The sequence below is a fragment of the Pempheris klunzingeri genome, chromosome 15 (assembly GCF_042242105.1).
Source record: "Pempheris klunzingeri isolate RE-2024b chromosome 15, fPemKlu1.hap1, whole genome shotgun sequence".
Classification (NCBI taxonomy): domain Eukaryota; kingdom Metazoa; phylum Chordata; class Actinopteri; order Acropomatiformes; family Pempheridae; genus Pempheris; species Pempheris klunzingeri.
Genome location: NC_092026.1, coordinates 634717 through 649973, shown reverse-complemented (window position 1 = coordinate 649973; position 15257 = coordinate 634717). Strand labels below are relative to the sequence as shown.

The following is a 15257-nucleotide window of genomic DNA, read 5'->3' as shown; positions in this document are numbered from 1 at the left end:
TGAAGCTCAGAATGATGTTTGTACCAGTGAAGTGCAATATTGTTGACCTTTGTCTCATACTGACACCTGAGTGTGACAGATTCTCCTTCTCTTTTACTGACTTCATCTCCTACAGGAGAGATTGTGTCTGCAGCTGTTGGTCCTGGAAAAAGTAGAGAGAATGAAGCCATTAGACCAACATTGTTGATGAGGCTGAGAGGAGAAGACAGTGGGAAATATCAAGTGTTCAGCGTTACTCTGTGGACACAAACAGCACAAAGAGTAGAACTCATTCACTTCCATTGACATTTGTTTTTACATGACCATCAGAACATGATGTGCATCCTATGGGAGCAAAGAAATGAGAAATGCCATGAAATCCAGGCTGTGTGGATCTGGTTGGTGCAGCAGGTTCAACAAATCTTCATCCTGTTCTTAAACTCACCTGGAAAGTGAGAGAAAAGCAAAAAGAAGTGAAGCAACATGTCTTTGGAGTTGTTAAAGCCAAACAGCAGCTGATCAGTGTTCTTCCACTGCAGTAGAAAGAGTCAGAAACAATGTCATTGGTTCAGGTGAACCTCAGTGGGCGGGGCCAATCACCTGTTGGTGGTGTTTCCTCAGTTCAGCTCAGCCAATCATTTTCTTCTTTTTGTTTTCACAGTAGCTCTGTCTCTCACCCTCATTGATTCATGTTTGTTCTTGTGTTCTTCAGTCCAGTGACTCTGGCTCAGAACATCGTGGGTTCATGGTGTGTGACTCCCTCTAGTGGATGTTGTGGAGGATCCTGTTGTCTTTGCTCCAAAGGTTTTTGTACAGAGTTTTGGTGTTTGCTGTCACTGTGGGCCTCAGAGCACAGTAGTACACAGCAGAGTCAGACAGCTGAAGCTTCTGGATCTTCAGGGGAACTGATGTCTGGTTGATTTTAGCATCAAATTTTTCTTCCTGGAACTCTGGATTATTATCTTTTGTTCCCAAAGTATCACGTCGCAGAATATACTTTGGAAGGTCATTTACTTCTTGTTTGTACCAGAACAGAGTTGGAGCTCTGTCACTGGTCTCAAATGTGCAGTCAAGTGTAGCTGTGTCTCCTTCAGTAGCGATGACATCTCCTGTTGGCTGCATCACTTTGTCTTCTCCTTTACACTCTGAGGAAGAAGAGAACATGCAGAGGAAGAGATGAATCAGTAAAGATGATTGATTAAAGGAGAATCACTGTATATCAATAGCTGATGAATATGTTAAACTATGTTCAGAGGAAACATGCTGATCTTTGTGTCTTACCAAAGAAAAGAGCAGCAAGAATAATCCACAGCCAATGTTCCATCTCTACAACAAGGTTTAAAGCACCAGGAGAAACTAGCTGATGATCAGCATCCAGTCTGAGGATTGTTCTCCTCACAGCAGCAGTTATTATTGACAGAATGGTTGAACACAGTGCAGAAGTAGTGCAGTGCCTACTAGATAATGTCGCCCTCTAGTGGAGGTAAAAAGTTCAGCGCAACAGTGGAAAAAAGGCTTCCAGCAGCTTGTCAGTGTGTCAGCTTGTGTTTTTGTACAGAGACTGTGGGTTTGCTGTCACTGTGGGCTTCACAGCACAGTAGTACAGAGCAGAGTCAGTCACTGCAGCAGAGGAGATCTGCAGATCTACACGATGCTTTTCTTCAGACAGTTTAGTTGAGAACTTTGTCTCTGGTCTTAGAGACTCGGCTCGCCTTGTAAAATTTAGCCCTGAAATATACCAGAGGAACTCTGGTGGTTTTCCTTGATATTGTCGATACCAGAAGAAGTGATCAGTCCCATCAGCTTGTCTGGAGTATCTGTAGGACAGAGTAACAGTGCTGCCCTCTAAACTGTGCACTTCATCCTTGACTGGAGAGAGATTCTCACAGCTGATACCTGAAGAAAGAGATGCAAAGTTGTAAAAGTCTAAATAAACGACTCACATACAACAAACTTTTGCATTAAACTTGCTGCATAATCTAATATACCTCTTAGAGTGAAAAGAAGTAGCAGAGAAAAGACACAATGATGCAATGACAGCATGTTGAATGAAGCAAAGTTTGTTCTGTGTGTTGAACGGTGCTGAATAAGTTCCTCTCTCTTCTATTGTTCAGTAACAGCTTAGCTCCTCCCTGAATCTCTCCATCTCCGTTCAGATCTGTATTGTCAGTTCTTGGTTACACTTCTTCCTGCTTAGCAGACTGGCAGCAGCATTTTGTAGCAGCTGTACGTGGGAAGTTTTGTTGACATTGGGATTCCTTTTGACTGACAGTTACAGAAAGGATCTATGTTATGCTACTACAGTAGAGCCAACACTTTTTCATCACAGCACATCTCAAGTCAGATGATGATAAAAGCAAAGCTCACATTTTATACCCATGAGTACTTCCAATCAGTTGGCAAGTTTTGATTTCACATGCATTCACAACATTTTAGGAGCAAATAAAAAGATATGAGTTCCAGATTCACTCAAATGTAAGATGGTCAGCAACATCAGCACTTCACATGTAATAAACCAGTTGCCATAATTACTGAATGTGGAATCACGTGCTGTCACCAAATGAATGTGTTTAAGAATAATTTGGTATGAAGACAGCTTGTAATAGAAAATGACACAGCTTAATGGAACAACAGAGACATTATTTTCTGTATTCAATTCATTTCATACAAGAACCTTAAAATGAATCCTGAACTTGATGGGAAGCCAGTGTAAAGAGAATAGGATGGGTGTGATGTGAGTTGATCTGTTGGACCTGGTTAGCAGCCTTGCTGCAGCGTTCTGGACCAATTGTAGAAGGTCCAGAGACGACTTGCTGAGGCAGGTGAAAAGGGAGTTCCAATAGTCCAACTGGGACGATATAAAAGCGTGAAATGTCCTGGTCAATGATCTGATGTGTTGATTTCTAAGCCTGGATTGAACAGCTTAAGAGGGGGCCGATACACTGGGCAACCTTGGAGGCTACGCTCTCTGGGGCAATGATAAGGACCTCAGTCTCGTCTGCATTTAACAGTAAAAAGTTATTTGCCATCCAGTCCTTCGTGGCAGACAGACAGTTGTTCAAGACAGCCAGTTTTTCAGTCTCATCAGGTTTAAAAGAGACAACTGGATGTCATCAGCGTAGAGGTGATAAGAAATACCCTTAAAACTGGAGATAATATCTCCTAAGGGAAGCATGTACAAGGCAAATAATACAGGGCCCATAACAGATCCCAGAGGCACACCACAGGAAAGAGCAGCTGATTTAGACGTGTAGGGACCAAGTGACACAGTAAAACTGCGGTCTAACTGCCAGGCAGGAGGCCTAGAGGAAGACCAAAGAGGAGATCTATGGATGTAGTGAAAGAGGACATGAAGTCAGCTGGTGTGAGAGAAGATGATGCAGAGGATAGGGTTAGATGGAAGCAGATGATTCGCTGTGGCGACCCCTCAGGGGAACAGCAGAAAGGAGGAGAAGAAGATCGGCTGTTGCCGACCCAGTTTCTGACCAACCCACCTCGTCTCTCTCCCGGTAACTGCAATCACCTGCTTGGCAAAGTAATAAAAGTGACTTTGAGTTTTCGCTGATGTCCTTTATGCTGCATTTGGGTTCTAAATACTCCCGTTACAAGCTTTGAAAAGCCAACTGAAAGGCATTACATTGTTGGTAAGAATGTTATTACAGTAACCATCAGGACATTTTTTACATTATTGGATTTTATTTCATTATTCAAACAAATGGGAGATCAGAGATTATGAGAGCTGTGAGTCACACAAAAATGACCTGGATTACATGTTTTTTCATCGACATGTAAGTAGAAATAATCGCTGATAAACGATGAAATATTAAATTTATCCAATCAATCCGGTTTGCCTTTTCTCATTTGTCCTCCAGCAGTACTTCATTAGTGCCTCTGGTGACTTCCTGGCTCCAGATCAGCTCACTTATAGTGACGTAGGTACAGTGGCACAGCTGAGGCTGTGTTCATGGTGATCAGGTGGTGCAGTCTGATTGCTCCTCTCATTTTGGCCTAAAACTGTGCTTACATTTGTCTCTGCTCACAGGACGCTGTTCTGATGAAGTGAAATGTTTTTTACTGTATCATTAATTCATTACCTGAGATGACTGAACATTTAGAAAGAGTCAAACTTTGTATAAAAGATTTTTGGATTCGAATGCCTGAATGTCATTATTCAGTGTGTTTGATCACCACTTATTCATGAATTTCTTTGCTTTTTGTTTCATGCTGGTTTGTCACTGATGTGGATTTGCTCCTCATGTGAATCCTTCCACAGTGTTTCATCAGCAGCTGTGACCTCAGTGACTCTGATAAAACAGGAATTAGCAGAATCCATCTGATATGAAGCTGTGGTTTGAACACCACTTCCCTCCTCTTTGAAGAGCAGTCAGATATCTGTCTTCAGGTTTTTGTACAGCCTCTTCTACACGCTGTATCACTGTGTTTCTAGAGCACAGTAGTAGAGAGCTGTGTCTGCCAGGGTTAGCCCTCTGATGGTCAGTTCAGTTGATGTGCTTGTTGTTTTGGAGCCATAGCGATTATCAGGAATATATTGATAACTGCTCCGTGATTTGGCTCCTTTCAAGAGTATAAACTGAGGTGCCTGAAGCTCAGAATGATGTTTGTACCAGTAAAGATAAACATAGCTAGAACTTGTCTCATACTGACACCTGAGTGTGACAGATTCTCCTTCTCTTTTACTGACTTCATCTCCTTCAGGAGAGATTCTGTCTGCAGCTGTTGGTCCTGGAAAAAGTAGAGAGAATGAAGCCATTAGACCAACATTGTTGATGAGGCTGAGAGGAGAAGACAGTGGGAAATATCAAGTGTTCAGCGTTACTCTGTGGACAGAAACAGCACAAAGAGTAGAACTCATTCACTTCCATTGACATTTGTTTTTACATGACCATCAGAACATGATGTGCATCCTATGGGAGCAAAGAAATGAGAAATGTCATGAAATCCAGGCTGTGTGGATCTGGTTGGTGCAGCAGGTTCAACAAATCTTCATCCTGTTCTTAAACTCACCTGGAAAGTGAGAGAAAAGCAAAAAGAGGTGAAGCAACATGTCTTTGGAGTTGTTAAAGCCAAACAGCAGCTGATCAGTGTTCTTCCACTGCAGTAGAAAGAGTCAGAAACAATGTCATTGGTTCAGGTGAACCTCAGTGGGCGGGGCCAATCACCTGTTGGTGGTGATTCCTCAGTTCAGCTCAGCCAATCATTTTCTTCTTTTTGTTTTCACAGTAGCTCTGTCTCTCACCCTCATTGATTCATGTTTGTTCTTGTGTTCTTCAGTCCAGTGACTCTGGCTCAGAACATCGAGGGTTCATGGTGTGTGACTCCCTCTAGTGGATGTTGTGGAGGATCCTGTTGTCTTTGCTCCAAAGGTTTTTGTACAGAGTTTTGGTGTTTGCTGTCACTGTGGGCCTCAGAGCACAGTAGTACACAGCAGAGTCAGTCACTGCAGCAGAGGAGATCTGCAGATCCATGAGGGTTTGATCCTCTCTCACTCTGACAGACAGTCCAGAGACCAGAGTATTTATTATGTTCCCTGTTCCTGAATGAGAGATGAGGAACTCTGGTGGTTTTCCTGGATATTGTCGATACCAGTAGAAATAATCAGCACCAGTTGCTTTTCTGGAGTATCTGTAGGACAGAGTAACAGTGCTGCCCTCTAAACTGTCCTCTTCAGTCTTGACTGGAGTGAGTTCCTGACAGTTGACATCTAAAGGAAGAGAAATCTTTTAAGCCGTGTTTCAAACTCTTTAAAAATGAATCTGATTCATAAAATATTGGATTTAAGCTGTTTTATAATGCATAATCTAACATACCTGTCAGAATGGAGAGAAACAGCAGAACAAATACAAAATAATAATCCAGTGACATCATGTTGAACAAAGTAAAGTTTGTTCTGTGTGTTGAACTCTGCTGAATATTGAAGATTCTCTCTCTTGTATAGTTCAGTAACAGCTTAACTCCTCCCTGAATCTCTCTGTATCTTCACTTCCCTCAGTTACTCTTCTTCTACCTTCAACTCTGAATTGACTCTGAAGCTGCAGTCAGCATCATGTTAATCATGTTTTACTGAAGCTGAACACACATTAGTGTTTCTGTCGTATCGTTTGTATGTGAAACATGCTAGAATTCAGTAAGCCCATTTCTAGTGAATATGAGGGCTTCTTCTTTAAAGACTGATCAAAACAGTCCCAGCTAAGACTAAACTGTTTTGCATCCGTTTGTGCAAACATGATGTCTTTTACTAACCAGAACCACTCCAATGAAGATTAGGATTTAGAACAGTTTGATATGAAATACAGATGGAGGAGAGGCAGGATGATGTAGGAAGGATGGATGAAGAGTTGAGGGATGAAGGGATGATGGAAGGAATCAGGCTCATGGAGAGATGGATGCAGTGTGTTGATGGACCAGTGTCAGCTGGTGGCAAGAAGAAGAAGGAACCAAGGGAGTGGAGACTCTGAGTGGAGGAGCTGTTTGTTCATGTCATCTGATTGGATTGAGTCCCCGGTGGTTCTTTATTCAAATGAAGGAGAGGGAAGGGAAGAACAGGTTGAGTGGGGTGAAAACAGAGTCAAAGGTTAAAGCAACCAACAAGGTGTACCGTGTTTTTTGGCAGAAATGGTATGCACTCGAGGCAGGGCCTTTGTTCCCGATCCTCGCTATGAATCTTCATTGAACTGTCAGCAGGAGAAATGAATAGCAAGGAGCTCTTCTAAAGCTTAAAGAGACAGATTCTCTGAATACTGACTTTAATTCAGCTCTAGATTTGTTCAAACTCAAACACTCACAGAGCCTCGTAGCTTACAGACGTGCTTCTCTACATTAGTGAATATCAACATGCAGAGAAATGCATTGTGTGTGAATGAAAGTAATGAATGATCACTGTTTTAATGATTATGGGTCCTCTGGGCCAAACTGTCAGGTTGTGTGAACCAGTCTGAGTTTAAAGGATCAGACAGCAGTGGACAGAAAGGACACCTTCGGTGGATGATCTCTCAAGAAGCTGGATTAGTTGTTTTAGTGTTTGTTGTCTGATCGTCCTAAAGTTTAACAGAGTGTGACTCCCTCTAGTGGATGTTGTGGAGGATCCTGTTGTCTTTGCTCCAAAGGTTTTTGTACAGAGTTTTGGTGTTTGCTGTCACTGTGGGCCTCAGAGCACAGTAGTACACAGCAGAGTCAGACAGCTGAAGCTTCTGGATCTTCAGGGGAACTGATGTCTGGTTGATTTTAGCATCAAATCTTTCTTCCTGGAACTCAGCAACTTTTTCTACTGTTTCTGAGAAACATTTCAGCATGTACTCTGGGAACTCATTTACTTCTTGTTTGTACCAGAACAAATATGGCAATGTGCTGCTGCTCAACTCAAATGTGCAGCCAAGTGTAGCTGTGTCTCCTTCAGTAGCGATGACATCTCCTGTTGGCTGCATCACTTTGTCTTCTCCTTTACACTCTGAGGAAGAAGAGAACATGCAGAGGAAGAGATGAATCAGTAAAGATGATTGATTAAAGGAGAATCACTGTATATCAATAGCTGATGAATATGTTAAACTATGTTCAGAGGAAACATGCTGATCTTTGTGTCTTACCAAAGAAAAGAGCAGCAAGAATAATCCACAGCCAATGTTCCATCTCTACAACAAGGTTTAAAGCACCAGGAGAAACTAGCTGATGATCAGCATCCAGTCTGAGGATTGTTCTCCTCACAGCAGCAGTTATTATTGACAGAATGGTTGAACACAGTGCAGAAGTAGTGCAGTGCCTACTAGATAATGTCGCCCTCTAGTGGAGGTAAAAAGTTCAGCACAACAGTGGAAAAAAGGCTTCCAGCAGCTTGTCAGTGTGTCAGCTTGTGTTTTTGTACAGAGACTGTGGGTTTGCTGTCACTGTGGGCTTCACAGCACAGTAGTACAGAGCAGAGTCAGTCACTGCAGCAGAGGAGATCTGCAGATCCATGAGGGTTTGATCCTCTCTCACTCTGACAGACAGTCCAGACTCTGATTTATTTTGTGTTCCCAAGTGAGAGATGAGGAACTCTGGTGGTTTTCCTGGATATTGTCGATACCAGAAGAAATAATCAAGACCAGCAGCTTTTGTGGATCTGTAGGACAGAGTAACAGTGCTGCCCTCTAAACTGTCCTCTTCAGTCTTGACTGGAGTGAGTTCCTGACAGTTGACATCTAAAGGAAGAGAAATCTTTTAAACCGTGTTTCAAACTCTTTAGAAACTAATCTGATTCAGAAAATAATGGATTTAAGCTGTTTTATCATGCATAATCTAACATACCTGTCAGAATGGAGAGAAACAGCAGAACAAATACAAAATAATAATCCAGTGACATCATGTTGAACAAAGTAAAGTTTGTTCTGTGTGTTGAACTCTGCTGAATATTGAAGATTCTCTCTCTTGTATAGTTCAGTAACAGCTTAACTCCTCCCTGAATCTCTCTGGATCTTCACTTCCCTCAGTTACTCTTCTTCTACCTTCAACTCTGAATTGACTCTGAAGCTGCAGTCAGCATCATGTTAATCATGTTTTACTGAAGCTGAACACACATTAGTGTTTCTGTCGTATCGTTTGTATGTGAAACATGCTAGAATTCAGTAAGCCCATTTCTAGTGAATATGAGGGCTTCTTCTTTAAAGACTGATCAAAACAGTCCCAGCTAAGACTAAACTGTTTTGCATCCGTTTGTGCAAACATGATGTCTTTTACTAACCAGAACCACTCCAATGAAGATTAGGATTTAGAACAGTTTGATATGAAATACAGATGGAGGAGAGGCAGGATGATGTAGGAAGGATGGATGAAGAGTTGAGGGATGAAGGGATGATGGAAGGAATAAGGCTCATGGAGAGATGGATGCAGTGTGTTGATGGACCAGTGTCAGCTGGTGGCAAGAAGAAGAAGGAACCAAGGGAGTGGAGACTCTGAGTGGAGGAGCTCATTGTTCATGTCATCTGTGTAGGGATGCTTTTCTGTCGTTGTAGTAATGAAGAGAGTAGCCCAAGGTTCATTCAAGAAGTTTATGTAGGTTTACGAGCTCGGAGTCTAACATCACAGGCATAGATGAGACTAAAGAATACAGAGCAAAGCTTTCACATATATATAGGTGTGGGGACAACTTTTCCGTGTGGGGTGCTGGAGGTCAGGAGATGAGTTTAGACTCATGGTACAAACAAAAGCACACTCAGAGATCCTTGTAATCCGTTCCTTGATGTACATTTATTTAAAGTTACGTCAACAAATAAACTCTCTGAGGTTGACTTTTCCGTCAAATTAAATTCTCATTACTTAAACAAAAGAACAACTCAAAATTAAGACCTGTGGTCATAAATCTGTTTGTCTTCCTTCCAACACAAAAGAGATCCCCCAGCTGTCTCCTGTCAGCTGATTATAACGCAGGAGGGGGCGGAGGAAGGAGATGACCAGCGCCAGATACGGTAGAATAATTATAGCAATGCAACGTTTCTCTATATCTAAAGTTTCAAATGATCGATCAGAAAATATATCATTAACAATGCATGCTCCAAATACAACTCAGAAATATAAATACAAATTAATTTCTGTGTTGGCTCCAACAATAGGATTCCACAAGCAAGATCTGGTTTCAGGTATGTGAGGGGGTACCCCAAAGATGGACTTAACCTTTACATGTGCTGACCATCGTCCAGACAAAGTGGAGTCAGGAAGATAGAATGCTGACTTGAGAGGAACGTGTATGTTATCTAGGACACATGTCCCTACAGCATGTTACATGAAAAAGACATTCTAACAATCTGATTGGATTGAGTCCTCGGTGGTTCTTTATTCAAATGAAGGAGAGGGAAGGGAAGAAAAGGTTGAGTGGGGTGAAAACAGAGTCAAAGGAGTCAAAGACTCCCTCTAGTGGATGTTGTGGAGGATCCTGTTGTCTTTGCTCCAAAGGTTTTTGTACAGAGTTTTGGTGTTTGCTGTCACTGTGGGCCTCAGAGCACAGTAGTACACAGCAGAGTCAGAGAACTGAAGCTTCTGGATCTTCAGGGGAACTGATGTCTGGTTGATTTTAGCATCAAATCTGTCTTCCTGGAACTCTGGAGCATTAGTTTTTGTTCCCAAAGTATAACGGAGCAGAATATACTTTGGAAAGTCATTTACTTCTTGTTTGTACCAGAACAGAGTTGGAGTTGTGTCACTGGTCTGAAATGTGCAGTCAAGAGTAGCTGTGTCTCCTTCAGTAGCGATGACATCTCCTGTTGGCTGCATCACTTTGTCTTCTCCTTTACACTCTGAGGAAGAAGAGAACATGCAGAGGAAGAGATGAATCAATAAAGATGATTGATTAAAGGAGAATCACTGTATATCAATAGCTGATGAATATGTTAAACTATGTTCAGAGGAAACATGCTGATCTTTGTGTCTTACCAAAGAAAAGAGCAGCAAGAATAATCCACAGCCAATGTTCCATCTCTACAACAAGGTTTAAAGCACCAGGAGAAACTAGCTGATGATCAGCATCCAGTCTGAGGATTGTTCTCCTCACAGCAGCAGTTATTATTGACAGAATGGTTGAACACAGTGCAGAAGTAGTGCAGTGCCTACTAGATAATGTCGCCCTCTAGTGGAGGTAAAAAGTTCAGCACAACAGTGGAAAAAAGGCTTACAGCAGCTTGTCAGTGTGTCAGCTTGTGTTTTTGTACAGAGACTGTGGGTTTGCTGTCACTGTGGGCTTCACAGCACAGTAGTACAGAGCAGAGTCAGTCACTGCAGCAGAGGAGATCTGCAGATCCATGAGGGTTTGATCCTCTCTCACTCTGACAGACAGTCCAGAGACCAGAGTATTTATTATGTTCCCTGTTGCTGAATGAGAGATGAGGAACTCTGGTGGTTTTCCTGGATATTGTCGATACCAGAAGAAACAATCACTACCAGTTGCTTTTGTGGAGTATCTGTAGGACAGAGTAACAGCGCTGCCCTCTAAACTGTCCTCTTCAGTCTTGACTGGAGTGAGTTCCTGACAGTTGACATCTAAAGGAAGAGAAATCTTTTAAGCCGTGTTTCAAACTCTTTAGAAATGAATCTGATTCAGAAAATATTGGATTTAAACTTTTTTATCATGCATAATCTAACATACCTGTCAGAATGGAGAGAAACAGCAGAACAAATACAAAATAATAATCCAGTGACATCATGTTGAACAAAGTAAAGTTTGTTCTGTGTGTTGAACTCTGCTGAATATTGAAGATTCTCTCTCTTGTATAGTTCAGTAACAGCTTAACTCCTCCCTGAATCTCTCTGTATCTTCACTTCCCTCAGTTACTCTTCTTCTACCTTCAACTCTGAAATCACACTGATGCAGCACAGAATCCAGACTGTATCATTTATTGTTGGAGTTTAGCAGAGTGTGACTCCCTCTAGTGGATGTTGTGGAGGATCCTGTTGTCTTTGCTCCAAAGGTTTTTGTACAGAGTTTTGGTGTTTGCTGTCACTGTGGGCCTCAGAGCACAGTAGTACACAGCAGAGTCAGTCACTGCAGCAGAGGAGATCTCCAGAGCTACACGTTTCTCTGCTTTGTTGATGTGAGCTGAGAAATCAGAAACAGTTGGATGAATGAAATTTCCCTCTGTGATGTAGATCAGGAACTCTGGTCTGGATCTCCGGTATTGTCGGTACCACTGGATATTGTCGATAGCACCCTCATATTTACAGGTCAGATTGATGTTTGTTCCCTCTGCAACATGTTCTTCAGTACTTTCTGGCTTTATGCTGTTCATGGAACCCAGGGCTGCAAAATGAGTATTATTCATGTTAGTCTGCAAGAGATTCTGACATCAAGAGACTCAACGGAGGTTCTTGACTTTTTCTTTCAACTTTGATCATTTTGAGATTGAGTCAATAATAGAAGAGTCTTTCTATCATTCAGCTTGTTAAAGATACAGATAAACCTCTAGTTATGAAATGTAGAGCAAATATCTGGTTAATACAGCAGGTTAGATGAGACTTTCCTCCGTGTTGTGACACTCACCTATGAAGTGAGGGGAAAGTAAAAAGAGGTACAGGAACATGTCTTTGGAGTTGATAAAGCAGAACAGACAGCAGACGAGCAATGTTCCTCCACTGCAGTAGAATAAAAACACCAAACAGCCTGTCTGCTGCACAGCGTCAGGCTGACTGGGCTTTTAGTTCCTCAAACATTTCTGCTCTGGAGACAGAACAGATCTCATCGGTTGGGTTGGCCTTTAGTGGGCGGGGCCACAGAATCACCTTTTAGAGATTCTTAAAATTAGAGTATTCTGAAATGCACACATACCAATCAGGTAAAAGCTTTGCCTAATTTGGCTGAATTATAAAAGCCAGAGGTGGCATTAAATGAAGAGTCGTGCAACAGCCAAAAGAGCTGGCTCTTATTTCTGAGCAGAGCCAAATAACCTGGTTCACTACAAAGAGTTGAGGAATTGCCATCTCTGTACAACTTACAGTTGAGGCCAAAATTATTAGCCCCCTAGGAATTATGGAACATTTTCCTAAAATTCTGCTCAATGTTTGCATCATTGATAAAACTTGACATAATCAAACATTCACCAGTGCTATTTAGTGGCTTTTCGTACATTTTGGAATGTCAACTAAATTTTTAGGCTTGCTTTATATCAAATATAGTGAAAAATGGGGTGGTCAAAAATATTAGCCCCCATGTGAATTTTTCCTTTCAAAACAAACCTAATCAACCAATCAGCTTTCAAACCACACCTGTGCAGTCAGTTGGCTTCCTAACAACACCTGAGCATTCAATCAGCATTGAGCTTTACTTAAGGGACTCCAAACAGGGCACTTGAACACATTATTGAGAGGGTCTACTTTTACTCACCATGCCAAAGACAAAGGAAATCAGTCTTGAGCTTAGAAAGAAGATAGTGGAGGCTCATAATGAGGGGGAAGGCTATACTGCTATTTCCAAGCGCTTTACAGTGTCTAGAACAGCTGTACGTTGCATCGTTGCTAAGTACAAGGAGACAAATTCTGTAAGAAACAAACCTGGGCATGGTCGAAAGCTCAAGATTTCTCAAAAACCTCGGCCCCCTGGTGAGCCCACATCTGGATCCACAGCAGTTTGCCTACCAACCAAGTACTAGAGTGGATGATGCAGTCCTCTACCTGCTTCACAGATCCCTGACTCACCTGGAGAACACCGGCAGCCTTGTGAGGGTCATGTTCTTTGACTCTAGTGCCTTCAACACCATCCAGCCGTCACTGCTCAGGGTGAAGCTGGAAAGAGCAGGAGTGGACTGTCACCTGGCTGCATGGACAACGGACTACCTCACCAATAGACCGCAGTACATGAGGCTCCAGGACTGTGTGTCTGACATGGTGGTCTGCAGCACAGGGACCCCACAGGGGACAGTACTCTCCCCCTTCCTCTTCACCCTGTACACCTCGGACTTCAGTTACAACTCTGGGAGCTGTCACCTCCAGAAGTTCTCCGACGACACAGCCATCGTAGGGTGTGTGTCAGAGGGGGACGAACAGGAGTACCGGGAGGTCGTCACCAACTTCGTTGACTGGTGTGAGCTAAACCATCTTCAGCTCAACACCAGCAAGACAAAGGAGATGGTGTTTGACTTCCGCAGGAAGACATCCCAGACTGCACCGGTGAACAACCAGGGACTGGACACTGAGAGGGTGGAGACCCTCAAATACCTGGGTGTTCACCTCAACAACAAACTGGACTGGTCTCACAACACAGACGTCCTGTACAAGAAGGGCCAAAGTCGTCTCCACCTGCTGAGGAGACTGAGGTCCTTTGGAGTGTGCAGGACTCTGCTCAGGACTTTCTATGACTCTGTGGTGGCGTCTGCAGTCCTCTATGCAGTGGTCTGCTGGGGAGGAGGGAGCACGGAAAGGGACAGAAAGAGACTGAACAGACTGGTCAGGAGGGCCGCTTCTGTCCTGGACTGCTCCCTGGACTCCATAGAGGAGGTGTGTGAGAGGAGGACACTAATGAAACTCAAGTCCATCATGGACAACCCCTCTCACACTCTGCACGGGACTGTGGGGGCCCTCAGCAGCTCCTTCAGCAGCAGGCTGAGGCCCCCACCATGCAAGAAGGAACGCTACTTAAGGATTGTTGCTGACCTGTTCTCTTCTGGAGTTGATGTTTCAAGGAGCACAGTTGTGAGGGCTCTTCATTGTGGTGGGCTTCAGGGCCGTCGTCCCAGAAGAACCCTTTACTCAAAGAGCGGCACATCAGAGCCAGACTGAGGTTTGCCCGTGAACATTTGAAAGTTAAAGATGAGGTTTGGAAGTCTGTCCTTTGGTCTGATGAGACTAAACTGGAACTGTCTGGACACATGGATGTTGCTTATGTTTGGGGAAGAAAGGGAGAGGCCTTCAACCCTAAGAACACCATTCCCACAGTTAAACATGGAGGTGGGAGCATCATGCTGTGGGAATGTTTTACTGCCTCGGGCACAGGGAGCCTTGTTCAGGTACAGCATCATGAAAAAGGAAAATTATGTTGACATTTTGAGGGATAATATGAAGACATCTGCTCTTAGTCTACGCTTAGCTCATCGCTGGGGTCTTCCAACAAGACAATGACCCAAACCATCCAGCAAAATTGGTCCAACAGTTCTTAAAGGACACCAAAACCAAGGTCCTGGAGGTGCCCGCACAGAGCCCACATCTCAATCCTATTGAGAATCTGTGGCAGGTGCTCAAAGTGAATGTCCATGCTCGGAAAGCATGCAATTTGGACCAGCTGGAACAATTTGCATTGGAAGAATGGGCCAAAATCCCCCAAAAGACGTGTGCCAACCTTGTAAAGAACGACTCTAAGAGGTTGTTGTCAGTTGTGGCTCGGAAGGGGTACACTATTGACTATTAATGGCCAGGGGTCTAATAATTTTGACTGTGTCATTTTTGCCTTTTCTTGTTTCTACTCATTGCATCAATAAAATATCCGAATCAAAGTTAGTGAACATTTTGTCTTTGTGTTCTGGAAACAAATAAACAATAAATGATTGTTGTTAATGACCATTTCCATGGAGAAATCAAGGGTTTTGTCTGATTTCACAAGGGGGGCTAATAATTTTGGCCTCAACTGTAAGTCAGCTGAACTGTCACATATACCTGGGTTTGTGCAGTGAGCTTAACATGAGACATTAACATGAGTTTAGTAAGATTTGATATCATATATCAGAGGATTTGCTGTTACAATCAGTAATAGTGAGGTTTTGTTCTTATATAAAACATCCCACAGAACCTCATTATGATCAGAGTTTGAATCTTAT

At 42.9% G+C, this 15257-nt stretch overlaps 1 protein-coding gene across 1 annotated transcript; it reads right to left on the bottom strand.

Moving 5' to 3' along the window:
* Positions 1–232: 232 nt before the first annotated feature.
* Positions 233–12093, bottom strand: LOC139214064 (uncharacterized). Its single transcript, XM_070844802.1, has 6 exons — positions 11996–12093; positions 11460–11755; positions 10900–10984; positions 1559–1875; positions 425–512; positions 233–237 (listed from the first exon to the last, which is right to left on the bottom strand). Exons 1-6 carry the CDS (start codon positions 12033–12035, stop codon positions 233–235), a joined length of 831 nt encoding a protein of 276 aa, XP_070700903.1. The 5' UTR covers positions 12036–12093.
* Between the last annotated feature and the right edge of the window lie 3164 nt (positions 12094–15257).

What these genes read in the sequence shown, in the direction of transcription:
- LOC139214064 (XM_070844802.1), bottom strand. Translation starts at nt 12,035, where the DNA reads ATGTTCCTGTACCTCTTTTTACTTTCCCCTCACTTCATAG. An exon ending in ACTGTGCTCTGAGGCCCACA is followed by an intron (nt 10,985 to 11,459) that starts GTGACAGCAAAC and finishes GTCAACTGTCAG; the next exon opens with GAACTCACTCCAGTCAAGAC. An exon ending in ATACTCCACAAAAGCAACTG is followed by an intron (nt 1,876 to 10,899) that starts GTAGTGATTGTT and finishes CTCTTTCTTCAG; the next exon opens with GTATCAGCTGTGAGAATCTC.